The 16,218-nt window shown below is 43.3% G+C and overlaps 1 protein-coding gene across 4 annotated transcripts in view; it reads right to left on the reverse strand.

Annotated features, from left to right (window-relative positions):
* Positions 1-16,218, reverse strand: part of SGCD (sarcoglycan delta) — a 307,493-nt gene that overhangs the window by 21,007 nt on the left and 270,268 nt on the right. For all 4 annotated transcript variants that reach the window (XM_048319443.1, XM_048319444.1, XM_048319446.1 and 1 more), the window contains one exon: positions 13,277-13,349. In XM_048319443.1, coding sequence (XP_048175400.1) covers positions 13,277-13,349 — 73 coding nt within the window. The remainder of the gene's footprint in view (positions 1-13,276; positions 13,350-16,218) is intronic.

The raw sequence follows: 16,218 nt of genomic DNA on the forward strand, positions 1-16,218 counted from the left end.
GAATTGTCCAATTCTTTTTTTTTTTAATGACCAGCTTGTAACCCCCTGATAATTTATACAGTATGGATAATCCTATTTGGAAAAATAAAGGATTAAATATATTAATCTCTCAGGTGCTCAAATGGCTTCAGTTACTTTTTGAAATACAGACTGATAATAATTATTGCCTTACTGCTTTACTGTTAATCTGTCTCTCAGAAAGTGCACTTCTTGAACTGTAGAAAATGACACTTTTAAGAAGAGTTTTGCATTTTTCTGACTGCAGCAAACCATATGGAGAGTGGCTGACGGGTCCTGATGGATAACAAACGTACCAGCAACTTCCCAGAATACTTATCTCTGCAAAGAAGGGAGCTCTGCGGAAGTGGCCTGGACAGCTCCATAAATCAATGCCACACCATTAATTCCTGACAGACACTAAAAACTAAGGGATGGTCAATTTTAAGTATTGGCCCTGCATAAGTCTTGCAGTTGTTCTTTCAGGAGAGCCATAATCTCCATTTGAGAAGCAAGAGAACCATTATAGTGACCCTGCTGAAATTTCAGTCTGGCTCTTGAAGGCTAATTTCACTTTTCATTGCTTTAGAAGTGCAGCCAGATGTTGCTTTTGTTTATATAGATCTTTGTTTTCTTCCCCCTGGAAATTCAACCCAAACCCAGCATTTATTTTGCTGTATAATTGTTTATTGTAGGACAGTCCCACTGGCAGGTTGGCCAGTGCTGGAACCTCCCACAGCCTGGCCTAGGAAAGCCAGACACTGAGGGAATTGTGCTTTGCTTCACTGGGAAACTGGGAACTGGCATCCAGCTGGAGGAGAGCTTCCTCAAAGGGATGGTTTTGAAACCAACACTCTCTTTGGTATTGCATGGACATTTTGACAGACTGTGTGAGTCACAGAAACACTTTTCATGTGTCTCTGAGCACCTCTGCCTGCAGAGCTCCCATTTCCCTGGCAGTGATTCCCCTTTCAAGTCACATCAGCTCTCAAGGTATGATGCAACATCATTGAAAATGTGCATGTGTTTATTAGAGGTTACAGCTTAAAATATGCAGGCACCTTCAAATATATTTCAGACTGTGACAGCAAGCAGAGTGACTGAATGTATGTCAGAGGTTTATGATGAACTCTGAAGTGTCTTCATTTAAAAGGCAGCATCCTTTTTTTATAGGCATCCTTTATTGCTTGATTTATTCTTTCTATCTGTAACTAACCTCTAGACTCATAGATTTAGACTCCTGGTGTGATGCTGTTTGAATGCCATGCACCTCAGAGCTCTGCAAAACGTTCTGACAAATTCATTGCTTGGTCCTCTCTCACTGTTCAGCACAATGCCAAGGGATGGAGAGATTAAATGGTGCCCTACTGTTCAACTGAGAACCCATAAAATCAACATATTTAGTGGGTGTTATAGAAAATTTGTCACATGCTAAGCAGGGAAGACAGGAAAGGAACTAGGAGAGATTTAGTGTTCCATTTTCCATCTCTTTAGCAGTATTGTCCTTGACGGTTTCAGTAAGACTTTGTTGGGATTTTTTGCAAAGGATTAAAAGCAGTGGTGGAGATGAGGAACTGAGCCTAAGTAAATGACAATATATTCTCTTCTTGAGAGAATCAACTTGATCCCATATAGATAAAACTGAGCATTTATGGAAGTATGAAGGGAACAGATGGGCCGAGGCCCAGGCTAAGGCAGCTACCAGATCCCAGGGCTGCATTCAGGACATGCATTGTTTGCAGATGTGCAGTTCCTGCAGGAACACATGCAGCGTGGTTGCACAGTGTGATTGCAAGCACCCATTTTCAATCATACCTGTCGAGTCATTAGAGAGAGAATTTAATTTCAGAAACCTTAGGAAGAATAATAATCTTTCACCTCTGGCATTGCAGGAGAAGACACTGCCTATTTTCTATCAAAATGATCAGCTTAAATAACCTTCCATTAATATCCATTTATACTGAAGCGAATTATACAGAAGTGACCAAGGGACACAACTCTGTAGGGCCATCATTACCTTGTGACTTCAGGGCAACTGTTCTTTGAATAAAGGCAAAGCTCTGCCCGCAGAATTCACCCTATTATTAGTAACACCAACACCATAATGGTTACCCCACACCGCCAAAGTTCCTGCTGTTCAAAGAGCTTTAGTGAATTAATCCAGTGCCTGCAGTAGGATTTGCACCCACAGGTTTGGATTTGGAGAGGAGCAGAGATGAATTGCCCAAATCTCCTGGTACTGTACAGTTGGGAATGGCTTTTCCCACTGTGCTTCAAGCACAGATCCTTCTGCTCCAGGGGAACAAGAATTGATTATCTGGTACTGAGAGGTTTGGAGGCTTTAGACAGAAGCAAACAGCAGTTATGAAAGACTGCATTTTTGTACCCTAAAAGGCTCTGTCAGAAATGTCATTTGTAATTCATTAGAAGTGTATAAAGCAGAAAAGATCCTGTTAAAGTCAGGTTTTAACCCAGGGCACTCTGGGTTTCAACCTCTGGCTGAATGCTCAGAACCTTTTCACAAGTTCCTGTTTGCTTTCTGGGTGATCCTTCTGGCAGCATTTGAGTTCCCAAAATGGTTTCTAAAAAAGCTTCCCCCTCTAGACAGATCAGCTCCTCAGCTGATTCAAGTATGATATCCTGTTTTTCCAAAGAGATTTTTATTGCAATATGAATTTATTACAAACCATTTCACATGCACACATTTTCAATCATATGTTTTGGGTCATAAGAGAGAATTTAATTTCAGAAACCTTAGGAAGCAGTAATAATCTTTAACCTCTGACATTGCAGGAGAAGATACTGCATATTTTCTATCAAAATAGACAGCTTAAATAACCTTCCATTAATCCCATTTATATTTATTACTCTTCATTAAAGTTAAGACAGCAAATCCTTAATAAAAAACCCCCTAAACTGACATTTTACTTTACTTCTTTCTCTGTCTTTTAAAATGCTAATACTTAAGGAAGTGGACAAGACATGACATATTTTTATCACTGCCACACAGTTCAGCATTAGCAGTGAAAACTCTTTGTGTCTTGCTTTTTGCCCTTATTATATCAAATATAAGCAGATTTTCTCTGAGTTCACTGGCAGGGAACATCTCCTTAGAGCAGCACATCCCTTCATTATCCAGCCCTCTCAGCTGTTCTCCAGCTCACCAGGAGACCACTTCCTCTCTGCTTTACGACCTCTTTTATGATCCTTGATGGCCTAACTTTGGGGTTTTTCAGTTTACTTTCTTGCTTGATTCCCTTGTGCCACTTTATGACATGTCCTCAGCCAGCCTTCCCACAGCCTTCCTTAATGACATGAAACCAGGCAAGGAAGCAGAGAATGTGTTTTTCTTTTTGTATTGCAAAAGGCAGGAGATAACTCATGAACTGAGGTCAACTCAACACGAGAAACAGAACTGCAGCTGAGTTCCAGCTGGAGGAAAAACTGCCAGGAGGGTCCCAAGCTCCTGACGCCTATTCCTGTTTTCCTAACCCAGGGCAAAGCTCCTCTCCTTCTGCACCTCCTGCCCACACCCTGGGGTTTTTGCTCCTCCTCTCTGAAGAACTGAGCTGTGCTTCTGGTTTTTCAGGCTTTCTTCAGGCCACTCGTCTGCTTTTTGACTGTTACTGGGCTGCAATCACATTTCTGCTTCCTCATCTCCCGCATGGCCCTGAAGCCACATGGCATCATGTGAAAGAAAAGCTTTTAGGTTTGGCTTCTTCTATCCAAGGACACAATGTTCTCATGCAGCTGAAATGAAACAGGGCATTATTTTCCTTGCCAGCAAGGCTGTGTGTGTGTATTGGGGTGCGTATTTATAGCAGCAACCCCTGGGACAGATGAAATGGTGGCTGCCACTTTGCCTTTCAAACCAGCAATGCTCCACCTTTAACACGGTGCTTTCACAAGTCTGGCCCCAAAAATGCTCCTTTTCTACAGTGAGTCACTCCAACGCCAATTCAGCTGGGAAGCAGAACAGGGACTGCCAGCTTCAGAGTTGTCAGCAGAACCTGGAAATGAGGCTGTGAAATCTGTGGGCTCTCAACCTCCCTAAAACAGAGATGAGAAAGAGGAACCACCTGCCAGCACAAAGGAGCTTCTGCATTTCCATTTCCTCCCTTCACGGGACACGAGTGTGCCCAAGGTGCAAGATGGGTCACCGACCTTCTCCATTCAACACTGCTGAGCTCAGGAAGGGCAGGGCAGCGCACAGCTGATGCTCACACACTGATAATACATTCTTACCATTCTAGATAAAGTAGAGACCAGGGGAGCAACTGTGGATTGTGCAGGGGTCTGCAGAGAATGACCAGGTTTGGCTGCTGGTCATTTTTAGGAAGGGGTTCTCGTGAGCCATGTGCTGAGCCCAAACACCACTCCAGAGCAGGGAGCGACATTCTTTTAGTGTGACCTCAGCAATGCTATTTGGTCAGAAATTATTTCAATTCAAAACAGCCAGAGGCACCCCAGTAACCCAGGGGACAAATCCATACTGCAGAATACACGAGAGAAGCGGAGCAGCGGCAGCCACTGCACATGAAAAAGATAAAATCAATTGATGATGAAAGGACATAGCTACTCCTGTTTGGCCTAAAGAAAGCAACTCTATTCCACATGAAACAAATTCAGAATGAAGATTCTGTAGGCACGGTGAGTATTTGTGATTTCTCTTAATAAGTATATACAAAATACGGCTTTCAAAAGGAAGGATCCCACTGTAGTTGGGGACTCGTATTTCTCCTCTCTTTAATAAGGTTATGCAGCAGCTATTGATCCCTGACTACAGCCTAAAGTACAATTAGTGTATTTACAAAAACATCCTTTTTAATCACAGGCGACTTCTGTAGCTCCAAGTACCTCACTCAAACTAATAAACATTATTGCTGTGGCCCAGCCAAACCCTCTGGCACCAGCAAAGGGCAGCAGGAAACAAAACCCTGAGGAACTCCTCACTTGGGCAGGAAAGTGTCTGAACTGTCCTTCCTTATTTTGCACCAGGTTAATGAGAAGTCTGTGTTAAACGCCTCGTTTTCAGGAAGCTGGTTCCAGACTGCTGCAGTTCAGCAGGTGAAATCCCAGCTGTGGTTCCCGTGCTGGGCTCAGCATAGTGGGAACGGGGAGCTCTGCTTGCCAGACAGCTCCCAGGCTCACAGGTGAAGCCTTAGCAGGGAGATACTCCTTCTTAAAAGCAGGTACTGGCTGCTGAATAAGGCAAAGACTTTTATTTTGCCTGCTTTGCTCTTCACCTGGGGTTTTAGAAATATGTGATGCACAGCTGGAGAGACATATGAAGGGATAGAGAGAAATATTAAAGAAAGCCATGTATTTTTCTACCCAAAAGCAAACATGGTGCTCAGTGGATTACACTCCTCTCATTTCTTTAAGATAAGAACAGTGTTCAAAGGAAAATCTCCTTCTCTTCTGAGCTATTCAGTCATTTTTGAACATGATTACATCCTAAATATCACAGTATTTGCAAAGGATTGGAATCACAGTGATAGGTGGGTAAGGTGCTTTCCTTGCCAACTTTCTATTTACTTCTGTATTTCATGCTCAATATCCTTGGTACAAATAGCTCTATCTCAAGTACAAATGTTATGATAAAAGAATGGTTTTCAGGCCTTTCACAGAGCATGACAAATGCTGTATCCCCGAGCAGCAGCACCAACTGATTCCTGGTGCAGCATATCCCGAGTGCCCTACAGAGCAGCAGCACCAGCCAGGCTCTGCTGCAAGGAAAACGTTGCCCAACTTGTACTGAAAAAAACCCCAACAGTTTCCTTGCCCATCTCTCTGGGCAGCTGTCTAATGACTGCTTTTAGAGCACTTATGGCTGCAGGTAGTCAATAACCTGCAGACTTTTTTACAGTTGGTAGCCCTGGTCCTTAATGGTCCTTAGAGCCAGCAGCCCAGGTGTTGTTGCCAGGGCACAGTGTCACTCCAGAGCATGGCAGTCCTCCTAAACCATTATCAAAATGTAAATGAAAGGCAACACTTTCTATAAACATCTGCATTCTAGAGGCCAAAAGGCACTTTGATCATTTGCTGTAAGACTTTCCAAAAATACCACCTCAGACTAACCTACTAGACAGATACATCATGTTAGATGTGTCACCACATCCTTTTAATCAGTGTGTAGTCAACATTCTGTATTATATGAATAACTAATTAGTTTCACAACTTATTTCCACAGATGTCACTGCAAAATCTATCTGAGGAATGTCATCTGCACTTGAGAGAAGGACAAGCATTGTAATTAAGTATTAAGCCATTTCACCAGTGAGAGTCTGCCATGGAGTGTGAAATGGCTATAATTCACATTTTTAAGACCTCGCATTTATTAGCATCTATTTTCTACTCAAGGTTAGCGGTGTGCTGCACACAGAGTTAAAAAAAGCCAAACAAGCTCACTTTTTTGTTATTCAAATGGATACATGTGCACGTCTGACTGTACAGACTGGTCACACGGACAGGGTTTCTCTCACGTCCCAGAGGATTTCTGGCTCACACATCTCTGTGAGCAGCACTCGAAGGTCAGATGGATGCTCTGATTATGGAGCAAGTGACATTGTGCTGTTGAAAGCTAATGACAAACCTGGGCACAACACAGCTAGGCAGGATACAGATCTTGTACACAGGAAAGGGATTCAATCTGAGATAACAGCCAGGACTGACGATTAGTATCTCCCAGGAAAAGACTCTGCATTAGGAAACCCCTACAGAATAAATGCAGAGGGAGTGTACTGAACCCAGCTGTTGGGGTTTATTCAGGGCCCAGGAAAAGTTAAACTGGTCTCTGTCTGGAGCCATTGCTCCAGCTGCAATTGTGCTGCTTAATTATATGCAGAAGAAGATGAAACTTGAGTATCTTCCCACATCGTTTGGTCATCGACCAGCAATCAAGAGGGATATTTCTACTGCTCTCTAACCCATAAGCAATGCTGTTTGGCAGCAATTTCCTTTAGAAATCTGTCCTTTCCTTTCCTATTCCCACTCCTGTAAAAAGGCCAGGGTGCTGGCTCCTACATCACACGAACCAGCAGCACAGGGGACAGGAGGGCCTCTGGGAAGACCCCAGCACACACTGCAGGCTGCTCCACCACCAATTCCAGCTGCTTTTGCCTTTTTTCTTGAATATTTTTAACTTCAGCAATACACTGTGTCCAAAACACCTTCCTGCCAAGCCTGCCTTCTCTGTCCATTAGTCCTCTGTGAAGAGGATCTGCCTGTCTATGGACAGATGCTATCAGCAGCACTGGGAACAGGGCAGAGCCATGATTTATCCAGCTGGGATAAATCAGCAAAAACCCATCAATGCCTCTGCCATTTCCCATGTGTGTGCCTCCTGAGCAGCTCATCCAGACCTAGGCTTCACCTGCTGAAAACAGGGAAGGAAAGGACACTGAGAGCTAATTCACCCTTCCTGGTGATGAGTGTGAAAGAGAGGAAGACCATTAAAAGAAGGTTTGGTGGGGTAAGGAAAGGGAACAACCACTCCTCTCCTCTTTTTTGCAGATGGAAAGCCCCAGCAATGAACTGCCTCCTTAACTCCAACCCTTATATCCAGTGGTATAAATATACTTTAATGCACACAAGAAGCCTGTGGAAAGACTGCTTTTGGTTTGGGAGGGCTGTGGCTTGTCTTATGTAAGAGATAAACAGGCAGCAGATATGAAGGGATGTCAACAGGACAAAATACTAAAGCAAAGTGGCTTCAAAATCAGCGTGAATTCTGTTTTGGGGAAGTCTCTCCATCAGCAAGAGTTTCAGGAGGCCTTGGCTGCCATGGGAAAATTGTTAGATCAGATGTGGTGTGCTCAGTTAAAAATGAGGTGATGAGGATCTCTGTCATTCTAAAGCAACTCACCAAAAGCCACTGAAATTAGCTTGAAGTTTAGAAACCATGAACCTGGTGTTTCCTTTTAGTTGTACATGAGTAGGTTTGTGTTGGCTTTAGTGGAGATGGTTGTATATATTCAACCCATCTGCAAAGAACTGAAAATAGTTATATTTGTTACAATGTGGAAGGTAAAGCTCATCCCAAGGAAAATCTGTTGTCTTTTAAGTTGGTAGGAGTACCAAAATTATTGGGATTGCACTGGTATAACAGAGAAATGAATTGCATCCCTTCTGGAAAATCAATCAGAAAATAAGGCCAGCTACATACAAGGGTACAGTGGTCATTTCCCCCTTGTTGACACCTCACAAGAATCCTCACAGGAAAAGTTTTCTTTGAACTAAACAGTGTTTCAGTATCACATATTAGTCTTTATAAATGACTTTCATTTCTCACCAATTACTTCCTCTCTTATACCATTCATTTTTCACATTTCCTCTAATTTTCTCCTCTTAATCATTATTAATGTAATTGGTTTTAGACAGAAATATTATTTGTGTTCCTACTTATCTGTGGTGCCTTGTGAAACACAGCTGAGAGAAACCTTAACTCAGGAAGAATTACTGTTTTTCAAAATGAGTGTTGTTACGTTAGCTCAGCGCTGTATTTAAATAGTTTTTTGTTACAATAGGTCTCACTTGGACTATTTGGGTAGTTCAGTACTCTACGTGGCAAGGTGGAATTGCACTAATAAAATCAAGCAGCAAGCACATTTCATCTGCCATTTCGTGCTTTCAGTGTTTCATAATTAACTTTAGTCAAAAATTACCCCTTTAAGCCCAAGGGTTTAATTCTGCCTTAACTGTATTTGTGCATTACAGAAAAAACAGTCATCCCTTGGCTTCCCGGCCTTGGATGAGCGATTGACTGCATTTTCAACCTGCAATATCTGTGGATGAATTCCAGGTGTGTGCTCGCCCCTCATGGAGTGAATTTCATGCTGTCTGACTTCTTTTTATTTAACTCTGGGAACAGAAATACCCTAAAGCAGGTTTCCAAGCTGCAGCACGACCAGGACATTGCTACTTCAGGCAGCTCTGCTCCAACACCAGCCCGTCCCCAGCCTCCAGCACTTGGCACTTTAACAGCATCCTCCTGATACTTTTTCTTACATTCCATCACCCACCTTTTAATCCCCTCCCCTCTAAATTTCCCTTCTTCCTTTTTCACTGGCTAATCCAGCCTTCATCCCTCACGTCAAAAGAGTGCTGATCTTGTGTTTGATGGACAGCTTCTGTTAGCCTCCCTGGCATGTATTTGTTTTCTGGAAGAATGTAAATAGAAAAAGGCAGGTGATTCCTGCCAATGTCAAGGAGAGGTTCTCAAGGCAGGCTCTTGACAAGTTACTTGGGTGCTACTCAAATAATCCAGTGCAGAAAGGTCATACTGAATTCAACTTTTATACATAAGCAATCACATTACCATATGTCAAAGGCACCAACCTGCTTTAAAAAGCATCAGTGCAGATGAGTACAAATACTTCAATGTCCAAACAAATCTCCCAAGCCCTCCCCCTAAACTATTTTGGGACGATACCAGATGGCAATGCTAAACATCCCAAGTATTTGAAAATAATGTGGATTTGTTTGCTTTCCTTTTTACAGCTTTTGACCAGTCTAGAACCCAACGGACAACAACAAACACATTCAGGAGTCTACAATTACCTTAAATAAGTAAAAACATGAAAATGTTCACAGAAGTAAATCAAATCATTTGTCAACCATCTCTGGTTTTTAGGTCATTATTAAAGAATATTCTAGAGCCCAGGTAGGAGACATGAGCTGTTAATTACATCCTGCATTAAACAGGACGTTAATGAGCTCTGGCATTTCTACCACAGTGGACACTGAGCAGGGATGTTTTAGGACATGAGTCTGTCTGCAGCAAAGTCCAGAGCTGGCTCAAACAAGCACAAAACCAATTCTTGCAGCCTTGTGATGGGCTTAGCATGTTAGGAAAAGGCTGTGCACATATTCCCACAGGGATGGTCCCCTTGTAACCCACTGCAGACAAAAGTGTTTTACAAAGGACAGAGAAAAGAGAATCACCAGGACGGTGAGCACTCTGTCCAGCAGCTGATTTACCAATATAGCTGAATTATGAAGACTATTCATCAGCCAAATGGACAGAAAGTCTGTGGAGAACAAGTGTCCTGTCACCTGGAGTGTGTCAGCTGTGGTGACACGTGGGCATGACTGAAGGCCTTGGGGAGATGGGAGGAAAAGAAGGAGCAGAGATGAGTGGCATGTCCTGCCCGTCCTGCCGGGGAATCAGTCTGTCTGTTCAGGAGAGCGCGAAGGGAAGGAGGACATCCAGGTGTCCTGACTCCCAGGTGTGACAGGAGCAGCTGGTCTCCTCTCTTTGTGATAGCAACAGTCACTGCCACCTCATTTGGAAATCTAACGAAAGAACAGGAGAGGGGACTGACAAGAGAAAAGGGAGAAATCACCACCATCTTCTGGTTTAGGATAAAGATGGAGGCTGGTGGTGCCTGGTGGAACCTGAAGCAGCTGAATGTGCACTTTCCACCTGAGAACTTCAGCCTAAGCAGGAAAGAAAGTTTGCACTCTTTATTGCAGAAAAAGGTCTTTTAGAGGCAAGCCAGCTACTGAGTGTGTGATTTCACTGCTGCTTTCCCAGCGGTGTGTGACAGCTCGGGGCCCATCTCCTCCAGCTCCGTTTCACTGCAGCATCTTTGTAAAGAGGCAGAAAGGACACCTTATGCACACACTCTGCCATCAAAACAGGAAGGAACCAAATAATCTCCCCTCAGAGTAAGATTATTTTCACTATTTTAACTCTGTACTGCCCCCAAAAGGCACCGTTTTACCTAAGAAGCAGCCAGTGATCCAATGTGTAGTGAGAGATGGATGGATCTTGGTTTGGGGAGCAATAGAGCATTTGTTCTTGGAAAAACTTGCTTTCCCTACACACTGCCACCACTGGCTCTTTTCTTCTCAGGATGCTGTAAAAATATCTATTTTTGCCAAGAGAAAATTGTCAGAAGCACACAAAGTATTTTAGGACTCTGTGGGGCTTTTTTTCCCCCAGGTAAATTCTATTCAATAATTTTCCTTAAAAAAACCCCAAAACCCCAACAGATTTTACAGGATTTTTTTCATACAGCCCACTAATTTGAAAGGAAATCAGTTACCTAACAGCTCTCCACACAAAACAAGTGAAATAACATGAATTTAAAGCAGATCAAATATACTGAATCAATCCCTTGCATGGAGACTGCCATTAATTCATTTCAATTTCATTTAGCTTAATTTGCTCTGGAGCAGAAGCATAGTCAATCAGGTTAAGGCCCTTTTAATTCACATTTTCCCCCTCCAATATGACATCCTCCACTTATTTGAATTATTTTCCCCTCCCATTTTAGAAAAGTCTTAAGCAACCATAAACTTAGACCTAAACCTTGCATCTCTTTTGCACTACTCAAGACCTGGTTTTGCAAGTGATGGAGATGCTGTTGGATATTTTAACCGTGATCTTGCCTTTTTTCTTTGTTGTTTTGTTTTTTTTTTTAATGGAAATGTCAATAAACACGGGCTGTGCCGGAAAGCCTTTGTCACCTGGAGCTCACCTAGAAATCCACTTGCTGATGCCTTTGTTTGCTTGGCTTTTCCAGGGAAATGGAGGGCCCTGCCCCACCACTCCCTGCCCTCACGTCTCCTTTCCCCACAGCAGCCCCTGGAGCTGCCCTGCCAGCTGTGTGTCATGGTGAGCAAAGGCCACATTTCCCCTTTTTTTAAAGGAAGTAGACCCAAACTGGGAAAACCACGAGGCAGAGTTAAAGTCACTGCCTGGAGAAAGAGAACAAACTTTCATAACAAACAGAATCACACCTCCACTGCTCTTGCTGTCTGACAGATGATCCCCAGAGTGGAAAATGGGAACAGTTAGAGGGTTTCCTGGGGGACACTGAAAGGTAGAGACAGACCCAAGGGAAGGCAGATGGGATATTCTTTGTCTTCCATGGTGATGTAGCTGGGCCATAACTATCCCTGGTATCAGAGCAGGGAATCAAGGAGAGGCGCTCTCTTACCCCCCTGCATCTGCAGTAACATGCAGCACTCGTGCTCAGCTTCAGCTGGCTCAAGATTGCTCCATCCCCAGCACTTTCCAACACAGAAGAGTTTGCAACCTAAGATTTAAGGACAAAATGTCCTTCTGCTTTTTTTTTTTTAATGTTTCTCTCTCTTTTTCTAAGGAGGGATAATTTGAGTATTGAGGCAAACCCCACAGCACCTTTGGTCAGAAGGTATCAGGCAGATTCAGTCAATAATTTATTAGGCTATATGATTAGTGTCTTTCCAGAGACTAGTAATCTAAATCAACCTGTAGTGCCACACTTTTTAAAAAAAATTATTTTAAAAAACAAAATAAATAGCCTTAGCTTGAGGGCAGAGCTGGCTCCCAGGAGCTGTGCTGTTTATTCCCTCCTGGCACAGTGCTGTCAGCAAGTGGCATCTCTGCAAGTGTCAGCAGTTACACACATGCACAACTATGCCTTGTGTAGGTCAGGGAGGGTTTGCATTTCTGCAAGACAGATAATGCTGGAGAGCATTATCCTTTTGCCTGCTGCTACTCCCTGTGATCCAGCACAGCCTTCAGGACCTCCCTGCACAACCAGGAAAAAATGACTCTGTGGTTTTTTTCCAGATGCTGAGCCCAGGGTATGCAGAGCACGTTACAGAGCAGAAATGCTGCTCTCTCATGACCTGTGATTGCCTTTAATTTGGTTTTATCAAATGCAAATATGGCAGGTCCCTTCTCTTCCATGGCATCCTGTGATGCTGATGCCATGAAGATTTTTTGCCTTTTCTTTTATACCCCTGTTATGCCTTTTTTACAACTTCTGTACTCCTAGTGCTTTTAGCCTACATTCTTGGACTTGTTTGTCAAGCTGAGAGACTCAACATTTTAGAAGCTTTGTAGGTAGGGATCAGTGTGCCCCAGAGCCCAAGGTCCTCTCCAGAACACATTCTGTAAACTAAGATAGAACCATCCAGGGGAAGGTTCCTTGGGGAGGGGGGCTCACTTGAGCCACTCACTGGGGAATCTTTGCTAGATCTGCTAATTAGTAAAACCTATAATGATATACCAGATCTTTTGGGGGTGTGCATTGCAGTGGGCACTGAGGTGCATTTGACCTGGACGTGTGCACCTAAGGATCCTTAAAATAAACACCAAGGTAAAATCCCTTTTCCCCTTCTAACCATATTTGACTCTTGATTTTAAGACCAGGAAAAGGCATCAATGCCTTCCCAAGAGAATCCCCAAGCTCTTAAGCAAAAGCAGAAATGATGCCCAGCAGTAAACACAACTCCAACAAGGCTCCACTGAGTTACCATTAAACCATATTCCAAAGTTTACCTTAGTTCCTTGAAGGGGTCTGCCCTGACATTGGGAGTTTCTATAGATTTAGGGAACACTGTGCCTTCTGCTCCTGAAATCACAAAACAAAACAGAAGACAAATTGTAAACATCATAAGCTGTTATCAGGGGAGTGATTGTCAAATCATACCTAGGTGCAATTTAACCCATTGCCTGACCCCATTTCTCTCTTGCACATCCCTTCTGTTCCCAGAAAAGCCAGACCTTCATCATCTGAAATGGGTTGCCTTGATTACAAGGGGGATTTGCCTGTAAACTGCACTTCTGGCTGGAAAAGCAGCTGCTTGCACCCCAACCTGGGGAGAGTCTGCTGACCCAGCTGATGCAGGGAGCCTGGAAAAGATACCCTTTGCTAACCAGGCATCTAATCCAGCTACCTCTCTCATTAATCAACCTGGCTGCATGTCATGGCATTATTTCTTTTGCTGGGCTCTCAGAGATACTCAAGGGAGAAAAGCAAATTTTGACTTGATCCCTGCAAAGGATTACCTCTCCAGGCTGTGATCCTGCCTGGGGAAGAGGAGGGAGGTGCACAAGCAGACCCTGCTCCAGTCCCAGCCTGGCCACCCAGTTGCACCATCCTGCTGCAACTGCTGCTATAAGTGAGAAACACCTATGGCTTCAGTATGACCACACTTTCTTTGCACTGAAATAAATTAACTAAGCTGTCTCACTGTATTAAAGCAAAAAGAAAAAGCCAGAATGAAAACAAGCACTCTAATATTCATTAAAAAACCCCAACTCCTTTTAACCCAGAGAAAAACAAAGTAAACTCAAAGATGATGAAACCAGCTTAAAGTTTATAGCTTTATACTTGGGGATTGAAGCTGATCCTATGGCACAATACAGATATTTAGCTTTTAACTTTACTAAAAGCTTTCATTGTTACAAGTTGTCATAAGCAGCTGTAACTTGCCAACCATGAAGGTTGTTACTATCAGATCTGTCCTCTCTCAACAGTTTCCAAATGATTTGAATCTCTGCTTTATCCACACGATTGCCTTGGCTCTTGGCTTTGCAATGAAACGTAGCAAAACATCCAGCCTGCACTTATCTGCATAATAGAACAGTGATTTTTGAGGGAAGGAGGGCGAGGAGGTGCAGCTGGAGAGACATACATAGATATTCTTGTACCCTATGCACACACATGGCTTAAATGGTGACTTTATGCTGGGCATTTTAATTCATTTTTAGACACCGTAAGTCACGTACTCAAGTCATGCAAAGCTCAAAGTAACTACCTGCCTGTAACCAGAAGTGCCTGCAGAACAAGGAGAAACTTTTAACTTATTTCTGAACTTGGGGTTTTCCAAGCTTTCCTTCTTTAATTTAAATGCAGGAAGCAACTTTGGAAACAAGGTCAGTGAAGACCCCAATGCAGTCATGTCAAGAAGGTTGAAAATAAAAGAGCTGGTTATTTGTTTCCTCCATTTTCTTGTTTTCCCTTCCCTACACAGTTCTCAAACCCTCTCTTCCTGTCTCCTTTATTGCCAGATCCATGAAAAAGTCCCTCAAGCACTGGGAACAGGAATGAGACTTCCAACCCTTCTGTTTCTCTCCTTTGATCTGAATTAGAAGTGAATGCTACCTGCCTTGATAAGGCTTCCTGCCTCGACTGTGTAATTCCTTATTATTCTCCTCTAAGAACACAGAATCTCCCAAAGGGCCACCTGTCCCTGTCACTGAGTAGGACATCAGCCACGAGGGGATGCTGAGGGACCAGGACTGAGACATCCCTCCCTTGACTCTGTCTGTCAGCAGCTGAAGGCCCCATTGAATTGGCAGAGAAAGTTTATCAGAGACACTGATAAACTTTCCTCACCTAATCCTCACCCTAATTGTCTCCCTTTCTGTAGCAAGGGGCTGATGGATGAATTAAATACTCTGGAGAAGTTCTCCCTTTGGTTTCACCCTGCTGCCTGATGATTTCAGTAAAGAACCATCCTCTTCTTTCTGTGCTATTGGGAATTTTCTAGACCTCAAATGTGCCCCCTCCCTCCAGCACCCTCTATTCTATTCTGGAGAACCCCAGTCTCTGCCTGGGGGATCAGCAGCTCCAGAGGGAAAAAATTGCCTCGGACTAATTCAGCTCCACTGGCTATTTGTGTCAAACTCTGGCTTTTGGCCACCGTGGAAGTCCCCAGCCAGGCTTTGACAGCATCAGTGTTGGATGGTGTTGAAAGTGAAGGCTGGAGGAAGTGACCTCATTTAGTGGTTTTAGAATCACAGAATCACTTACGTTGGAAAAGGCTCTTCAGATCACAGAATCCAACTGTGACTCAAGGCTTTGGCAAAAAAAGAAGGAAATTTTGAGGGAAATGTGCTGTTGTCACTGAATTGGGCTATTTTGGCTCTGCTGAGGAAAACTGGGATGTTATGGAGTAACAGATGATTGAAAATATGAAGTCCAAGGTCATGTGCTTAAAAAAGCAGTAAAAATTTCTTCTACATGTTGGAAGCTTCTAAAATATAACATCCCTGGATAAAAGCTGAATGCTACTCATGATTCATGGCAGTGTGACAGAGTCAAAGGGAAAGCAAACGTGACATTAAACTGAAAGGCAAGAAGGAAGCCTAACAGGAACATGGAAAAAAAATCACATTATTTTAAGAATCATCAGTGAATCCTCAAACTATTGTGTGCCCCCCCTGCTCATCCCCAGTGAGGAGAGCGTACAGCGAGGAAAAACTGTCATGACTGCACAAACAGGAGAAGTCTGTCCTACAAAAGAAGCCTGGAAGGACTTGGCTTTGTAGCTGAGCAGCACGATGTGCTAAGGAAGGGTACCTATGCTGTGCATAAATACATTAGAAGGGTTAATAACACGAAGGGAAAAGAACTACTGGCTCTAAGCCGATGTTTAGATGAGAGCCAATGCTTATATGAGCAGCAGTAAACTGGTCCTGAATGTATTTGGGAA

Source organism: Corvus hawaiiensis, chromosome 15 (genome assembly GCF_020740725.1).
Source record: "Corvus hawaiiensis isolate bCorHaw1 chromosome 15, bCorHaw1.pri.cur, whole genome shotgun sequence".
In the NCBI taxonomy this organism is placed as follows: domain Eukaryota; kingdom Metazoa; phylum Chordata; class Aves; order Passeriformes; family Corvidae; genus Corvus; species Corvus hawaiiensis.